Here is an 18,961-nt window from a genome sequence, read left to right on the forward strand (position 1 = left end):
GGGAAAACATGCAGAGCTGCATCACAAACCAATTCATCAGCAAACAGAGCACGCCTGCCTTACAAATTTGCCTGCAGCTCTTGTCTGCTGTGTTATTTTTAAACTGCCTGCAGGTTGCAGATTTTTCAGTGGTCCTTCTCCTACTAATGTACACACAGGATTTAGCAAGGCACAACTTTCATTACTGTGAATTTAAGTTACCAGAATTCCCAGCACATTAAAATTCAGCATCCTTCATCTTCCCACAAACTTCTTGCTGCATTCACAGGAGGACATCCCGTGTCCCCTGCAGCCTCCTGCATGGCAAGGTCAGTGTGACTCAGCCCTGCATCCCTGATGTTCCCAGCTGCCCTTCCTCAGCCTGTGGAATGCATCCTGCAGTTGCTGGGATCAGCAGGCATCCAGCTCCACACTCAGATAAACCCAACTCACTGAGCCCAGTGCTCAATTTTAAAATATCACCCAGACATGATCACCTCAGCACCAGCCCCAGCTGCTGTAGGAACAGGGCTGTGGCAGCTCAGGGCACTCTCCCATCACACAATTCACAAATCTCCCAGCAAACCTGCCCCACTTCTGTGGGAGGCTGGCTGGAATGGAGGCAGGGTCTGACATGTGCAAATGTGAGAGTTTCTGTGAGCAGAAAACCTTCACAATGATTGCACAATTCCCACAGAGAGGGGAATTGCAGGAAGAGTGCTCTATTTATGGCACCACAATGTTTTAAGGAAGAAAGCAAGGGGGTGTTCTTCACCACAACTGCTGCTGATGTAAACAGAAGCTGCAGATGCTCAGACTTTCTGAGGGGTCAGACCCTGGAGCCAAATGTAATGAATATTATGGTTTGTTTGCTTCTTCTTTGTTGCCTGGTTGATTGTGCAGCCCAGAGCCGCACTGCAGAGCAAAGTCACTTTGGAACCTCTCCCCCCTCTGACTGGGGATGTCTCAGACATTAACCCACTCACACTGCACCACTGCCAGGAGATCTAGAAATCACCCCAGCTAGCACTGTCAGAGGAACTTGCCCATATCAGCAGCAGGGGCACAGCCACATTGGTGTCCACCCCTTTGGCACACACAGAGCAGGTGAGGAGTTTGTGAAATGGGAGGGGTTTGTTCTGGGGCTGAAGCTCCAGCACAGGAGTCTTTGCCCTCACATGTGTACAGCAAGGAATTTAAAGTAATTTTGGCATAAACAGCCAATAAGCTTCAGCCAGAACAAAACCCTGTGGCCCCACAGGGCTGAGGATTGCCTGCTTGTGGGGCAGTGAGGGCAGCGGGCTGGCCTGGCTGTGCTGGGCTTAAACTGCTGCTCCCTGGACCCTGACAGTGACTGTGCCTCATCCTTCCACATTGCACAGAGAGTTAAGCTGCTGCTTGCTTCCCCCTGCTGATTTGGAGAGTCATGGTTTGGCTCTTGGCTGTTTGTATTTTGCAGACATCCCCTGTGTAATTGCATGGCCTGGCCCCAGGCTGTCAGGCTCTGGGAGAAATAACCACATTATTCCACAGAACAGTTAGCATAATTAAAATATTGACTGCAGATTAAAAAAATATGCTGAATGTTTCACAGAGTGGTTGGAGGGTTGGCAAGCCTTGGCAGCTTGTTGGCTGCAGGAGCTGGCTGATATTTAGGAGTGCCTTCTCCTCCAGCAGTCACTGCTGTACGTGGGAACTGCTTTTTGTGCTGTCAACTTCTGATCTCCCAGGCAGCCAACCCACAACCAGGAGAAAATGAACTGACTGGAAATGAGGTGCTCCAAGGGCTCTCTTGTGATTCTCATTGCCAGTGAGACCACTGCCTTGTTATTTAGGACTTCAGGACATCTCTCTTGCTGTGTCTCTATCAATTTTTGTGTCCATCTCTCTCAATGCACAGTATAGAAGCTGCATATGGTGAAAAGCACTGCTTGTACCATATGAGAATCATTAATAGTTAAAAAGCCCACAAAAACCTCCACTGGAACATATGTTTTATTTGCTGTTCCTTCTTTGACATTGGATTTGTACCTGTGTTTCATTTGCAAGCAAAGTCTTTGCATTTCCACAACCAAGAGGGCAGAAAGGGAGGGAAGAAATGCAATTGGCAGGGCTGGTGCAAACAACAGAAGCACTGAGGGAAACCTCAATGTCCCTGTGATATCTCCCCATTCCCCTTCTTAGGGGAATATCTGGGACCATGAGCATTGCTGGAGACCCACAGGTTTGGTTCAAATGATTTCTTGGTTTGTTGTATGTCTGTATCTTTGTGTATCTGGCAAAAACTTCAAATGATCCCATACTACCAGTATTAAACAAAACATGTGGGGGATTTCTGACCCACTTTGCAGACACCTCCGTCCCAAAGGAAACACAGCAGAGCCAGTGAATCAGCTTCTTGTTTAATCCTCACTTCATGCTTGAGAAGCTCCTGCCCTGGGAGGAGCAGCAGTGCAGGGTGACAATGAGCAGGGACAGCTGAGCTGAGCTTGTCCCTCTCCACTGCAGCTCCCAGGGACAGGGCTCTGATTCACAGCCTCATCTACAGCTACTTGGGGATGAGCTAATTTCATGAACATTTCTATTTCCACTCAAGAGGTGTCACAAGAAATGACCAAATGCTATTTCCTGAGGCTTCTATTACAGCTTTAAAGTGATCATAATAGCAAGTTAATAAGAGATCTACTCTGCCATTTTCCATTCTCATTGCTATTGCTGTAATCAAGAGCAGCTCTAATTCCTCAAAGCTTATTTCTGTGGTACTTCTCATTTTTGAATACACTGCTAGGAAAGGAGCAGAATATCTTGGCACTCCAGCTGTGGTCTGTAGGCTACTGCCTTCCTTCTGTGCAGGGCTCATTGCTATTTTCTGCTCTCAACTTAATCCTGACCTCCAAATTGTAAATTATAAATATCACCTTGGGTAGGCACCATGCGTTCAAAGGAAAAAAAATTATTACTTTAAATCTCTTGTAAATTAAACCCCCAGATAAACTGAGTGGAATGAGAAAAAAGGTGCTCTAAATTCAATACAAAGAAAGAGAATTTCACTGGGCATGCATGATGTGTGTGGGGAATTGTCACAGCTTTTCTCTGCTCTAATAGTTCATATAGCCAAGTTTTAGTTTGTCTCCACTGAGTGATTCATCTCTATTACCAGTATTTTCAAAATTAAATGGAAGAGGAGGAATGTGTTGATTCCCCTGCTGTGTTTAATAATCTTCCAAAAATTGTTTCCTGTTTACTTGGAAATCCCCACCTCCATGCTGTGATTTAGGCATTTTCACCCTGTTAACTTAAAAACAAAGCCTAGAAGATGCTGGATATGTATGATCTTGCAGTCATGAAACAATTTATGATAAATGTTGCTGTTCCAGAGAAAAATTACTTGGAAATGTACATGTGTTCATAGCTTCACATTCCCAATTTAAATCTTAACTGGTTGTTGGGAAAAAAATACAAATTGCTGCTCAGTTTTTATTTCTGTAACAGGTCTGATGGCAGCTTCTCTTTCAACAATTACTGCCCTGGTGCTGTAATACAGATCTCAGTAAAGCCATCAATAACCCCATTTAGGGGACTGTCCCACTGTCCTCTGACACTGGCTGGCACACAACTCTGAATACTCAGTAGCTATTGTTTCATGCAACACTTGTCTATAAGCAAACTTGTGGTGCATTTTCAAGGAAAATTATTAAAAATACCTAAATTGATTTTCCAGCTGAAGCATTATCTCTGAATTCCTGTGGCTTGGCTTGGCAAAAAGGAAAGAATTTTCCCCTCAGCTTTCTCAAGGAATAAATTTTCACAGCAGTTCTGAGATTTTACTTGTATAGCACATATCAAACAAGCTCTTCTTTATATAAGATTTGAATTAGCTCACAAAAGTCAGCGTGTTCTGTGTTAGCTCATGTGAAGAGTTCATTTAAAAGGCAGCAATATCCTGTGACCCAGGAACAGAACTGGAATCTGGGGATTCCAAAGGGATCTGAGCTCTCTCACGCTTCCTCTCAGCTTTTCATACAGGTCAGCATTTTTTAAATGAGCATTACATTTATGTGATTAACTGGAGGCCACGTGAGCCTGATTTACAGTTGTGTTAAACTTCCACTCCCCTGTTGAAGCCATGGGGAGCTCTCACCTCTCCAGGGTTCAGGAGGCTGTGGCAGCTCCCTGCAGCTTTTGGGGGGACAGTGGCACCACTGCCTTGGTGAGCACCTTGCCTGCCCTTTGCAAGTCACTGTGGGGTTTTGTCTAACAGGTTTGTCCTCTCTTCCCCTCTCAGATGAGATGGAGCAGTCCCCTGCAGTGCGTTCTGACTACTTGGTCTCAGGGATTCGAACTCCACCAGTGAGGAGGAACAGCAAACTGGCAACACTGGGCAGGATCTTCAAACCGTGGAAGTGGAGGAAAAAGAAAAATGAGAAGCTAAAGCAGACATCTGCAGGTAGGCTGAGAGCAGGAGAGGGATGCTGCACAGCAGAGCTTTCATGGGACATGTTAAAGGTGACCAATTCAGAGATTCCAGCATTCAACAGGTTATTAATGTTTAAGGCTCAGAGGGGCCCATATAGGCTGACTTCCTGTATAACACAATTTAGTACATTTAGAAGGGAAGGTCAAAATATGAGAGTGAAGCACAAGCCTTGCCCCCAGACTGCTTTCCATGGGCTGTCCCTTGTCCACACAGGCTACATTTATGGCCCCAAGTATTGTCACCCCTTTTATTTGGGGTGAAGTTTATATAGGTCAGAGTAACATGATGAGAAGTGACAGGAGGGAGCTGCAGCATGTGAAATGCCTTCCCTCAAGCAGCTGTCTCTGAGGGGAAGGAGCCCAGCACACAGCACAGCATCCTCTCACTGGTCTCCAGAGATGTCCCAGGAGATCAGTCTGGAGACAGTCTCACTTGCATTTTCATAAGATGGGACAGTGCAGTTCCCTCCACTTGCTGCTGTATCCTGTGGGTGTCCCAGTGGAGGACACTGTCCAAGGTGCCACAGTAAACAGCAGGAAGCTCTGAAATCCCTGTGACTGCACTCAGAGTGAGCTGACAGCACCTCACACCATAAACCTCAGCTTTATATGTGATGATTTTTACAAGGAAGAGGCAAAACCAGCTCATCAATCCATGCTCCCCAAGACAACATCCTTGCAGTCGTTTCCAGGCACACAGGAGTTGAGACTAAAGGGAATTTCCACGTTGCCTCTTTCTCACCCCATTACATGACTGCTCTGTTGGTAACTGGTGCTGTGTTGTGTCCCTACTTTGTGCAGTGCTGGAGAAGAAGATGACAGCACGGCAAGGGAGGGATGAACTCATTAAGAAAGGCCTTCTGGAGATGATTGAACAAGGTAAGTAAAAATTCTTCATTTTTTTTTTTTTAATCAGAGGCTCTTTCAGGACAGTAGGAAACACGTATTTTGCAAAAGCAGAATAAAGAAGCAAATGAATAAAAACCTTCAATCCAGAGTGGAAAACTCAGTGTCTGAAGTTAAGGCTTGTCATCCTTCAAGCTCCTCCCTGCTGCAATCAATCCATGCAGTTCAGTGTTTGATGCTCTCCCATCTCCATGCAGCTCTGTGTTCCCTTGGTTTACAGCTGCAGCCAAAGCTGGTCCGTGTGTTTTATGTAATTGCCTAAACCCAGCTCAATCCTTCTGCCAAGAAATCCAGCTCAAGCTGGATAAATACAAACTTCAACATACAGAAGCAGTCAGCTAACATGAACAATGGATCCAGATCCCATCAAATGATCCCAATCTGATGTTTTCAGCTGTTTTTCCAAGTTTGTGGTGTAGGGTGTTACCAGTGCACCTGCTTTTCATTCCCATGGAAAAGCGAAGCATTTAGTGGAGTCATTTTAAAGCTTTCCTGAGTCTAATCCAGAAGTCATGGAAGGAAAGATGATAAAGTGTCAGAAACACTCACAAAGGACATGGTTCTTGTTCCAAAGCCCTGACAGATGCTCAAGGGAGACACAGATCTGGGTGACTGTTCTGTGAGATTAACTGAGCTCCCAGTGTTATGGACAACATCCCAATTGCCATTTCCACCTAAACAGAGATAAACCCCACAAATCCATCTTTACTTTGAAAACATCATAGCGGAAGGCACTGTCATGAAAGAGGACTGGCCTTTTGAGTTTGATTAATCTCACAGATAGAAGCTGTATTCTTGGAAAGTAGTAATTGAGTTTCTTTTGTATACAACAAATGCCATGCCTATAAATAACCCCTGGGACCATACTGATGCCAAGCTGGAGTGAAGCTGAGCAACTGAAGAGTCAGAAAAAGAGCATTTTAAATAGGATTTCTTTTTCCATGGGAGTGAAGCAATTTTAATATTATTCCGTTGGATATATTTTAAATTTTATATTAAATAATCTATCAAACCATTCATTTATTCTAAAATGGAAGTTCTTAGAAAGTTCATTTTTAATTCCTGTCCATTGAAGTCTTTGTATCTCTCATAATTCTAGATAATTACATGTCCTATTAGCATATTAGCATTACTGTATATACATGATCTCCACTAGGAGCAGGAAAGTCCCCTATAATCCATGAATTTGAAGTCATGCTCTGCAAAAAACCAGTAAAACAGAACTTCTGTAGAGCACATTAAGAGGCAATAATGAGGAATCAATAAACCTCTTGCATGCATAAAGAATGGTTGGGAGGAAAAGTGATGCCAAGCAGCAAGATAATTTTAACAAAATTAAAGCAGTTCAAATAAATATAGTCCAGTGAGGTGTGAGGACAAGCTGTGCTTTTAACTAGACAGCTGCAAACAGACTGCTTACCTGTCTGCAGGAAAGCTGCCTGGAGCTCCTAAAAGCATCACACAAATTTCCAGTGCCTCCCTGTGCCCAGAAAGGGAAGAGTGGATCACAGTCAGCTGAAGGACATTGCAGCTGCCTGCAAGTTATTTGCCTTTACAGTGTGTTGTGAATCTCCAGGGTTATTTTATTATATTTGCAGAAGAAGCTTATTAACTGGAATAAAAACTGACCCAAATAATTCTCAGTAAATGATTAGTGCCCTACTTGGACTCAGCTGAAGTGGCAGCAGTTTCAAGGCTAAGTCCTCGTTTATGCAGTTAGGTTGCAATTGTCAAAGCAGCAAAAAAACTGCAGTAAATCCTCAAATCCCTCTATTCCATCAGGCTCTACTCCACTTCCAGGGAGCTGATTCCTGCTCACTTTCATAAAGAGCCCAACTGGGAGGGTGCTGCAGCATGAGAAGCCTCATGCATTTGCAGTAGGTGCCACTCAGACCCGGAGCACAAGACCTGGTAGTGGCCTTTGCAGTGTCCCTGGCAGTGTCCCTGGCAGTGGCTCTGAGCACAGGACTGGTGCAGGATCTGCAGTGCCCTGGGAGCAGCCCAGGGTGAATGGCACTGTCCCTGTGTGGGTGCTCAGTCACCCCGGCAGGTTGTGTCACCCTGTGTTCTCACACAGCCCCCAGTCCTGGCTGGCCATTCACACCATGGCCTGGGCCACCTCTGTCCCCTGCTCCTCTGGGGCTCTGCTCACACAGGGCGGATGCCAGCCTGTCCCTTGATAACTCCTGAAATGCAGCTTCGCTCTGGGAACCAGCTTAACTCCCTGAGAGAGGACATGGGTCTGGAACACAGGGAGGTTCATCCCCAGCCAAGTCCCAGCCTTGCTCCAGTGCTGAGGGCTGGGGTTCTCCTTCCCCCTGGGGCTGAGGTCTGTGCTTTGTCCTGTCCCCAGACCATCTCTAAAATACAGTGTTGGGGCCTACTGGCACCCAAAGCAGCACACCCACTTTGATGTAAGCACCAGCTGATCCTTCCTGCCCCAGAACATCGCTGCTCTGAGTCTCAGAAATGCCCCACAGGAACATCATCTGCCTGCCAATCCTTCAGTAGCCCCTGCCCTCCAAGGGACTGAGACCTGCAGGAGTCTCTGGTGCAGATCCTGTGTGGCCCAGCTGCCTTTCCCCAGGCTGTGAGGGATGCGCAGAGCAGAGTTACCTTGAGCACGTTTAGGGAGCTCCCCCCTCGATGTTTGTCCCCTTGGTGAGCACAAGGCTGATCAGATTTATCTGTGCTTACAGCTCTGGGCAGGGGCTGCCTGTCAAACCACATGGCAGTGGTTCACACACCATGATTATGTACAGGCTGCCTTCACAAGGAGCTGAAATGTAGGCAATGAACTTTTCCCCCCCTCCCCTTCCCTGTATCATAGCAACTGTGCTACTGCAAGGGCTATTTTAAGAACAGTAACTTTTCACCAAACGTGATTATGAGGCAGACTGAGTGAGCTCAGTGTGCAAAAATGCTGCATCCCTTCTGCAGCATCTTTGGGCCAAAATCTGATACCCTCACCCAAAAGCACAAGAAATTACCCTGCAGATTGTCCAAATAGCATCAAAAAGAGGTAACTGTGAATGTTGCTGATTTAAATCAATGTTCAAGGATTGCAAGAAAACACAGCCCTGTCAGGAGCTTCCAGAAAGGAGTGTCCAGGGATGAGAAATACAAGCTGGGAGGTGAAGGGTGGACAGCAGGAACATCCATCAGCATGGAGAGCTGCCCAGGGAGGGAAGTGATTGCTTTCTGTTTCTTTGCAACAGTGATGTAGATCTCGTAAATTCTGAGGGAGTAAAAGAGTAGTTTGTATTCTGAAGACTCTTGCCTGAATAAGAGAATACTAGAAAAGCTTCAGTCCTCAAGATGCATACAGCTGCAGGGATCACTGGCACAAAAATCTTTCAGAGTAAGCAAAGGGAGCAGTTTCTAGGTCTGCATGAGGAAGGATTTGAATTTCTGATCAGCTCAATCACACAGGATACACTTTTCAAAGCTGAGTAACTAAAACTGCTAAAACCCTGCAGTTTGGTAGGAATATGAGCAGCCTTTCCTTTCTGCAGCATTGCTGGATGGCAGCAAGTTGTGCACAGAGCCTGGCACAGCCCAGACATGTCAGACCCACCTGGAATGTGCTGCACCATGGGCTCTGCTCGTGCAAGGAAGGAATTGCCTTCTCCCAGAGACCTCTGATTGCCCATTGCTCTCCCACCTGGCAGCTGCTTCCAGAGCATGGTGGCCACTTGCTGAGGCAGCTGGATGCCCACAGAAAGAGGTGTCTCCTTGAGAAACCTGAGTGGTTTTTGTGCCCAGATAGGCTGGTGCCCACAGGATTTACATCACAGGTGGTTAACACAGAGATCAGGTGCAGCTCTAGGAGAAGTCCCCTGAGCATGAGCAGCTTTAAGAGTCCCTCTTCTCAAGAGGATAGCAGGGGGGCTCAGCTTCCACTGCTGATGGTTTAGCTAAAATGAAATGATGTCTTGTTTTAGATACTGAAGGCAAAGCCTGCACTGGTGACGATGGCACGAGGGTGACACAGAGCGAGGCTCCAGCAGCTGTGTGCCAGGCACTCACCTCAGAGGAGGAGCAGCAGGACACCACAACTGCAGCCACAACAAATATGACCTCCTTTGGTGAGGAGCTGCACTTGGATGAGCTGAAAGAAGATGCAGGTATTGCATATAAAATGTTTTCAAAAAACTGTGAAGTGCTATAAAAATATTTCTGCTGAGGGGTTGAATATGTCAGTGCATTAAAGGGTCAAAGCACCTTGCTCAGCCCAGCACACACTAGGTTAGGAATTGGTACTTAATAGCTGTGATTTTTGAGACTTCTACCAAGCTGAGGAACTACACAAAGCTTGGCATGATGGGATTAGTTGAATTATGAGATGATGCAGTCTTGGCATGCTGCCCCTTTGGTAGCAGCAGCGGCTGCTGTGAAGATGAAATAAGCTTCTCTTAAAAAGATTTCTTAAATTTCTGTGCCAAACCTGAATGTATTAATCCTGGCTCAGGAGAACAATGCCAATACACAGCCCACCACTCTGTCCCCAGCATGCTGCAAACACCAGTGAATTTTGATTCCAGGAGCAGAGATCAGCCAAGCCAGGCTCCTTTGGTGCAGCCCTGCCGAGGCACTGGAGCAGCCAGCACAGCCCAGCAGCTGCAGGGCTCCTTTCACCTCCTGACAACCAAGAAATGCAAAGCTGCAGAGATAATGCTTTATCCTGGTTTGTGAGGACTGTCATGTGGTGATTATGGATTTTCCTGCCCTCTGGGCAATCTTTACACCTTCTCCATCTGCCCTGGCTGCCTTTTGTTCTCTGTCCCACCCCTTCAGGCCCTGCTTTCTTGGGGGTCTCAGCCCTGGCTGCTTCCACCCTCAGAATGGAAATCATTCCCTCACCAGCTGAGGCAAAACCCACTCATCTCCCTGTTCTTACAGCAACCAGATCAAATCTTGACCAGATTACATGTTTCTTTTCTTCTTTCTCTATTCTAGAGCATTTAATTCTCTATCATATTAATTCTCTATTCTCTAACAATATTCTCTATTAATTATCTATCTAATGAAATTTCTTTCTGAACTTGTAATTCTTACCATTGGGACATACTATCATGGAAAGATAGCACTAATAAGGTGTCATGTGTCTAACCTCATGTCTCTGCATAACCCTTGCAGTGTGATTTAAAATTTACCTTACAATGTGTTCAAAATCATGTATTGAAGCTTTCAAAATCATCCCAATTTCTTTCCCTAACCCTAGTTCGTTTTATTGTCTCCCTGAAACAATCTTTCCTGTCTTTTGTATTTCTTTTCCTCCATTTTTGAGGTGTCATTTTCCCAGGTTCCACAAAAAATAACAGTGGGATTACATTCTCCTGTGTCCTTAGTCTGAGAGACTCCAATTTGTAGGAAGTCTTTCTGCCTCTCCTATTGGTGGCCTCTGGCTTTCAAAATAATTATTGCTGATCTTGTCTTTATGTGCTTACTTCTCCCTGTCTGTACATCCTAGCATTCCTGTCTCTAGTAAATGCACCTGAAGGAATTAATTGGGTGGGAAAACTCTTCAAAATTGTCAGTGTGCTGCTAAATGTATTATAATGTTGAGTTTTTGATAACATTTGCCCTTGGGCTCAATCTAGGCCTAATGCAGTGGGTGTCTTTTCAGATTCACATGAATAAGTGACCAGCTAGAAAGAAAATTAATGGATTTGCTTTTACACCCATTGTGTTCTCTGCCATCCTGTGGGATAAAGGCCAAGGAGGGGAAGAGGAGAAAACACAATTTGCAGAATTCATGTTCATGTTAATACGCAGAAAAGAACAGCCAGGGCACAAAGAGGGCACTTTTCCCCACCTAACCTCGCCAATGGGCTTGGGGACAGTCCCAAAGGGAGGATTTCTACCTGGTAATGAGATGGCATTTTGACAAGTGGCACTCCATGAATAACTCTAGTGCTGAGCACTTGGAATACTTTCAGCAGGATAATATTCACTCTGCAGTATGAAATCTGTTCATGGGTTTGTGTGCTCAGGACTCAGCTCTGCCTGACACCCTCCCAGGGCAGGGTGGAGCTCAGGACCCAAAAAGTCTGGCTGGGGCTGGAGCCTTTGGATGCACCTGCTCTGCAGCAGAGCCCCACTGTGGCTGTGCCAGGCAGCCCCTCTGTCCCAGGGGCAGCCACAGGGGAGAGCATTGCTCCCGGGGAGAGCATTGCTGCCGGGGAAAGCATTGCTCCCCTCAGGGGAATGCACTCAAATCTGACTCATTTTCCTCTCCAGCTCTGAACATCTACTGGGGCTCTTGATCTTTCACTAATGTAACCCATTAGTGACTCTGTTTTTCCCCTCCTCTATTACACATTTTGTCTCCTGTGCAATGGGCACAAACACCCAAGTGATGTCACCCTGGAACAAGGCATTTCCCTAGAAGTACATTTTAAAAAATTATTTCCTTCTGTAATTCACATAACTATCCCATACAGCAGCTTTCCTGTCACGACAGATTTCACAAGAACTCCTGGTAATGATGCATATTTATTTTTTCCTGTCTCTTTTGAATGATGAATACTCATTCCTCCCCTTCTAGGCACACTCATTAATCTGTTTGTCAACAAATTAAATGCCATTATCTTGCCAATGCTATTGTTTCCAACTGCCTGAGTGCCTTGGTGCCTCCCCACGCACTCTGGGCACGAGGCTGCTGAATGTTCATTAATACAGAGTTTGAATTCCCAACGAGACACAAAACTGAGCCAAGAAAAGATTTGTGATGCAGCAGCTGCAGGTGCCACTGCAGTGAGATTTTAGGAGATGGCCTAGAATGGTTTGGAGGGAAAGGTGCCCTGGACAGACAATCCAGAGTGCCCAAAGGAGTGGGATTTGCCCAGGAGTTTGGACCTCTCCCATGTTCTGCATGACCCCAGCTCTGGATCCTCAGCACAGAAGACATGGAGCTGCTGGAGGGCCACCAAAAGGATCAGAGGGATGGAACAGCTCTCCTGAGAGGGCAGCCTGAGAGAACTGGGGTCAGCCAGCCTGGAGAAAAGAAGGCTCCAGGGAGATCTTACAGCTGTTCAGTACTTGAAGGGAGCTTATAAAAAAGATGGAGACAAAGTTTTTGATAGGACCTGTTGTGGTACAAGACAGGGCAATGTTTTTAAACTGAAAGAAAGAAGATTCAGGCTAAATACAAGGAAGAATTATTTTATAATGAGGGTGGTAAAACACTGGAACACACTGTCCAGAGAGGTGGAAGATGCTGCATCCCTGGATACATTCAAGGTCAGGCTGGATGGGACTCTGAGCAATTTGATCTCATTGAAGATGTCCCTGCTCATTTCAGGGGATTGGACTAAATACCTTTAAAGGTCTCTTGCAACACAAACTATCCTGTGATTCTGTACTTAGGAGAGATTTAAACACTGATCTCCCCATTTGGATGAGTGGGGTAGGAAAAATAACCCTCATGGCTACTGCTGAGCCCAGAGTGGCTGGAAATGCACTTTGGAGGGAGCCTGGCCATGGCTGGATCAGAGTCAGCCCCCAGGCTCCCTGTGGGTCCCTCACCAGCCCAGGCAGAGCTCAGGCCATGTGACAGTGGGAGCCCAGCAGTGAGGCTCTGTGTGAGTCTGGGCACTGCCAGGGCAGCTGTATCTGAGCAGAATTCAAGGATGCTAATTTTGGACTTCATCACTGAATTTCCACCTGTGTCCTGCTTCACTTCATGCCTTTCTGCATCTATTCCCCTGTGCCCTCATCACAGCCTGGTCAATTTGATGAACTGCTCAGTGATTCAGCCTGCACTAACTTTCACAGCTAAGTGCTTTTGCCATCCTTGCAGAGACAGTCCTGAAATGAGCAGTGCTTCACCATCTCAAACCAGGCCTTTGGAGACTGATTTCTTTGCTTAACTACTTCACCAATTCCCTGTTCCACTCTAACTGCTCAGATCCAATAGCAAATCTTTTTTGTGGCAGGGTCTTTTTGGTTATCAACTTTAACCTCAGAAAATGCTCAACAGCTCTGGAGTCAGGTACAGTAAAAGAGGGCTCAGAAAGCAAGTTGAAACATTGTATTAAATAAGATAAAATTCATATTGGGAAAATTAACACACATCAACTATTGGAAGGTCAGTTTTTAGGTGATACTCTGGGTTTGATACTCCTTGCCCTTTGGCTGTGTGTTCCTAGACAGAAGAGTGCTCACCCAGGAGCTGTGCCACCACAGCTGTGTGCTCTAAGAAAATTCATTGCTGTTCTCAGAAGTTGCTTTGCCTTGCTATCCTCATTATTATAAGAAAAAGGAGAAAAAGATTTTAGGGAAGTAAAGGAAGCTCAGCAGTTTTCTCAGGAACATCAAAACCAACATTTCCTCAATATCCTCATATGTTTGATTTTTCACCTGCCCTGGCTGGTTGGCTGTTTCACACAGTTGCTTTCACAGTGGAAAAGAAGTGTTTCTAGCTGTGTGCCATGTGTTCAGTTTTTCTGAATGTTCCTGGCATTGTCCCCTGGCCTATCATTATTAACTTCATGTTCCATTAATCTTACTCATCTTTCCACCAGCCAAGAAACCTTCAGCACCCACGGAAGAACTGGAAGATGCCAGCCTGCCAGCATCTGAAGACAGTCCACAAGCCTTACTTGTACCTGAATCCACAGATTCCCCCCAGAAGCAGACAGAAAGAAACCCAGCACAGCTTCCCAGCCCTCCATTGCTCCCAGCTCCACCACCTAAGGCAATCTCCAAAATCACCAAGAGCATAACAGGTCAGTCATCACTGCTCAGTAAAGATTTCCCCATCCTTGATGAGTTCACCTCCACAGCACTGTCAAATCCTTTTTTCATGCCTGTTTTGAAGCCCCACACTGCTGAGAATCACTCAGTTATAGTGAGCAGTGACCATGTCTGGCTGCCTGATAACAATGCACTGATCTTTGTACTTCACATATTTATCTGAACCTCTCAGGGAATTATTTGTTGTGAGCCTACAGCACTAAACACACATAAAACAAATCAAACCAACTGCAAACATCTGCTGAATCTCATGCTCATATTGATATGCCATAAAACACAAGGAAGATTTAAATGTTTTCATTACCTGGGCTCCCACTGGAGAGCAGGACAGCAGCCAAGATCTAGTTCAGCTCAAAGGTTCTGCAGAGGTTTCTGTCTGGAGGGTTTGCTCTCTAGGGCAGGTCTAAGCTAGAGCTATGAAATCTGCTCTGAAGAGTGATACACCTGGCAATCCTCTGTGCCAGACTTTACTGAACATTTCCAAAAGCAATTCCCCTGGGCCTGATTTTCTAATGTATTGCCAATGTTGTTACATGTCTCAACATTCTGGCACTGCAGAAAGGGTGCTAAAATGAGAATGATTTTAGTTGGTTCCAATTTCAGGGCCTCTACATATGGTAAAAGCAGCTAAAAGGGCCTTATTGCAAATGAAAATCAAGTCCTGACATCTAAATGTCAGACCTGTTGGATATTTAAGCTTTTAAATGACAGCCATTATGTGAGCCCTGATTTGCATCCACACTCATCATCTGGCACAATGAGCAGGGTTTTCAAAGTCACCAGGAAACAAAACATCAGAGGGGTTCTGTGACCTGACCACTGGGGCTTAGAGAAAATATTGAGGTTTTCAGCCTCTTTAAAGAAAATTGCAAGTATTTCTTTCCCATGGAAACTATTCATACTTTGTCTGTGCTTAAAAGCTGTAATAACTCAAGTGGGAGCTGGATTCAAAATGGTATTTTAGTGCTCCTCAGGAGCTGCTGTTCAGGTTATTTCACTGTCCTGGGCTGTGGGTGAGCCTCGAGCCTCCCCTTCCCCCCTGCCAGAGGAACAGGCAGCCCAGGCCCCCCTGCCTTTGCTCAGCTGAGGACAAGGCTGTGCCAACATCAGATGTATTTGGAAACCTGACCCATGCAGGGTATAGAGATTACACATCCACCAAGCACTTCAGAGCAGTTAGAGTTCAGGTTTTTTTCTGCTTAACTCAAATATTTCCTGTAGCATCTGAGATATTTTGAGTTTTGGTATTTAATTCTCATTTACATCTTCCACAAAGAACAACTTTTCATTTTCTCAATGATTCCAGTAACTCTAGAGCCTTTTCCAGTAGTGATTATACATGTTTATTTTTGTGGGGATGTGGGGGCAGTGCTAAGTTAAAATTAAACAAATACCGTCAGTGAGTGAGAGGAAATACAAAAGTGTGGGGAGAGAGAAAGGGCAATTATGAAAGAAAAGGAAGATGAAGAGGTTGAAAATCTCCTTTGTGTTTAGTTTTTCCCCTCCCTTAACAATGCCAGGGATGCTGTCAGCAGAGGAGTGAGGAGTAAGTCAAGCACCAATTAATCAGAGAGAGGAGGAACAGGGCAAGGTGCCAAGACATCACTTTGCAAGATTATTCACTGAACATCTGCCATTAGGACAAATAAGGTGTGATCTCGGGAAATTCTCAATATTGTCCAAAGCCGCAGTGAGGATGAAATTGGCCCTTGACCTGTTCCAGGAACAAGCTGGTGTGAAGAGAAAACAAAGTCTTCCCTTTATCTGCTGAGCCCTGGCTCCTGCTCTGAGGAAACACAGACACCCTCTGTGTGCAGAGGATAAAGGGGCTGAGGAGGTGCTTTTGTCCATCGCCTCAGGCCGTGATTCAGTGGGCAGCAATGGATCAGAAATCAATTTATGATTTATGATTTCCACAGCAGCACAGAATAACCCCCTCCCTGAGTACCAAACCCAGCTTTGCTCCGCAGAGCTTGGCTGAATCCTGGCTGGAGCAGCACCTGATCAGTGCAGGAGGAGCTCTGGGGTGGAAGGGGGCTCACAAATTGCACATCAGGCACTGCCTCTCGCAGCAATGCCCCTGAGCCTTCAGACTTCCCAGATTTTAAACTGGGTAAGTTCTGGGTTAGTTTGAATAGAAACTAACAAAGCCATTGCTAAGAGTTCTGGGCTGGAGGGACCCAAATATGCACAAACACCTCCAGAGATAAAAAAATAATGTTAGACCTTCCTTAGAAGAGAGATTTTATTGTGGATGCTCTCCTCCTCACCCCACAAATACAAAAAGAAACCTTTTAGTGTTGCCACACTCAGATTTCCAGGGTTTGACTTTGGTTATGATTTCAAGAACTATTCTTAAGCAAAATTAAGAAAATGCATGGTTTTGGTAACCCTTATGCAGGATACTGGCTCTGAGAGGAGGTATTTAATAACTGAAGTTAGTATTTTTTGCCCTCCCCAGTTTTCTAGCAAGTTACCCTCCTAACTGGAACCAAGTCCTTGTTACAGGACTACTTCAGGATAATCCCGGTCTGAGCAGAAGTTTTTCTCTGCTATGAATTGAAGGATTTATCTCAAAAGTAAGAGAAAAAAAAAAAAAAAAAGGAAAAATTACCTGTGAAAGCACGTTTGTACCACAGCTGAGCAAGCTGTGCCAGTTTAAATTCCTGTGTGAAGCACTAGGTGGCAACAAGGGACAAGAAATACTCTGAGATGAGGCGTTCAAATTGCCTTTATCCACCCACAGGGTGTAAACATCTGCATGTGCCAGGGGCATGGGACACAGGTATAGGGGAGGAGGAAGGGGGAAGAGGAGAACAGGAAAACGAATCAGCATCTTTTCAGGGCAGATGTTCAGTTATCCTAAGGGATGTCGTGTGAAGTCACCAAATTTACAACCAGGGAAATGTCCACTGTGCTTCAGACTCAAATGCTAGGAAATGTATAAATCAGTCTAAATGTGTAATTTTAATTTCAGACAAAATATTTATATTGCATAGAAAATAGCCAAATTTGGGGCTAAAAAGAGATTATATTGCCCCACCCTTCCTTTTTTCTTGTTAGTGCTCAGTACCCCATCTTTCATTTGGATGTCATTTGGCAAGTTTTGTTATGCAAACATTATCCTCATAATGATTTTGGCATTTTCTCCACGGGCATATGAAAGACAGAGGTCTGGGCTGCAATCACAGAGGAGCAGCTAATAGACACTGGTACATTTTGTCCAGACTCAGAACCACAGGGCATAAATTTTAAAACAGCCTGCCAGAGTCCAGCACAGAAAAGGCTAGATTGGAAAGCCACCACAGCCCAAGCCTTTGGTGGTTAGGAGCAACAGTGTGGGCAAGCAAAAATGCAGTGGTGGGCTGGGAAAAAGGAGAATCTGATCCTGTGAGAAAGAGGGGAAATGAAGAGGCATCTGTTTTGCTAGATTAAAGATCTGGAGTGATACAGTAAGAGCCTTTTGAACTCAGTTACTCAGCCGATTACCTCACAGCAAGAGCAAAACATCACCATTTATCCTCTGTTCAATACAACAAATTAAGTTCAGTGCAGACTCTGTGCAAAAAGAAGAAAACAGAAAAGCATTGCACAACCTCCTCCCCTCTTGTGTTTTGACAGCAGGAAGCGAAACGGACGATCCAGCCATGAAATCTCCTCCTTCCACCATCCTGAAGAACTATGTCATTGTGGGTTCCTCCCAAATCTCAGGACAAGCTGCCCTCTTCCACCCCTCTGGCCAGAAAAGCTGCGAGCCCCATGGCAGAGGCCAGGTAACAACGCCCACCGGGTCCCCTCACCTGGCTGCCGTTCATCTGCCTTTACCTCCCAGCAGAGTCATTGAAGAACTCCACAGGGCTCTGGCCACCAAACACCGGCAGGACAGGTACCTACAGCCTGCAGGCACAGGGCTGCATGAGGACACTCATCCCACCACCTCATTTCTCTTGGAAAATGTTCCTATCCTCTTGTTAGTGTTTTAATTGCTGCTACAGCTTGGGTTTGCCTTCCTCGTGGTGTCACTGCTTGGAACAAACATCCCTGGTTAAAGTGCTTTATTTGGCAGCTATTTCATTGCATGTTCTTCCTTTATAAGGAGGCTGCTGTGGTGCAGGAGTAGGTTTTTAAGCAGGTAGAATCAGGTGATAGTCCCTCATCTACTGCAAGAGAAAATCTTCCCCACAAGATACCAAGTTAGAGCAGCAAAGGCAAATCCTGCTCCAAGTACTCTGCAATGAGAAATGCTGTGATTTCTGTGTCTCTTGGCTGACACAGGAGCACATACAAGATCCATTTTTAATACAAATGTTTTTGTGGGAGTATACTGGGTGCTGTATCTGGGTTTCATTATAAGCCCTCCTGTGTACAGAGGACAGAACTAACCTTTGCCAACCCAGAGCTTTGGAGTGAAGTTGGTAGCATTTCTCAGTTCCCTAACAACGACTGCCCCAGGGAACAGATTCACATGATTTCATTTCCAGGCCCTGTTAGACCTCTGTCATGGTCATACAATATCATATGAATGGTCATATTTCATGCCATGCATGTTTTACATTAGAAGGATGTGTTGTTGTAGGGTTTTTAATCACTACAGTGTATCTTGTGACCATGTGTCAAAGAAAAGCAATATTCACCACCCCTCCATGTCTTATTTTAATGGCAGAGACAGGAAAGTAGATCCACATTGCCATTCTCAACTTGAAAATGCCACCCCATGTTGGTCCATGCTGCACTCCCTGCCCTGCCTTTTATGAGCTACAGGACGTTTTTCTCATTCTCATGTAAGTTTCTACTGCAGCAGTAAAACAATGTTTGTAAAATCTGGGTTGTGCATCTTCCA

The 18,961-nt window shown here is 45.4% G+C and overlaps 1 protein-coding gene across 3 annotated transcripts in view; it reads left to right on the top strand.

Annotated features, from left to right (window-relative positions):
• The window catches only part of PHACTR3 (phosphatase and actin regulator 3), a 100,154-nt gene that overhangs the window by 48,331 nt on the left and 32,862 nt on the right, over positions 1-18,961 (top strand). For 2 of the 3 annotated variants that reach the window (XM_054274372.1, XM_054274374.1), the window contains exons 2-6: positions 4,265-4,426; positions 5,257-5,334; positions 9,306-9,488; positions 13,890-14,093; positions 17,743-18,007. In XM_054274372.1, coding sequence (XP_054130347.1) covers positions 4,265-4,426; positions 5,257-5,334; positions 9,306-9,488; positions 13,890-14,093; positions 17,743-18,007 — 892 coding nt within the window. The remainder of the gene's footprint in view (positions 1-4,264; positions 4,427-5,256; positions 5,335-9,305; positions 9,489-13,889; positions 14,094-17,742; positions 18,008-18,961) is intronic. The other variant, XM_054274373.1, reaches the window with a different exon arrangement.

This window comes from Melozone crissalis, unplaced genomic scaffold (genome assembly GCF_028551555.1).
Source record: "Melozone crissalis strain CALT ecotype California unplaced genomic scaffold, PUWL_Pcris_2 ptg000017l_1, whole genome shotgun sequence".
NCBI lineage: Eukaryota > Metazoa > Chordata > Aves > Passeriformes > Passerellidae > Melozone > Melozone crissalis.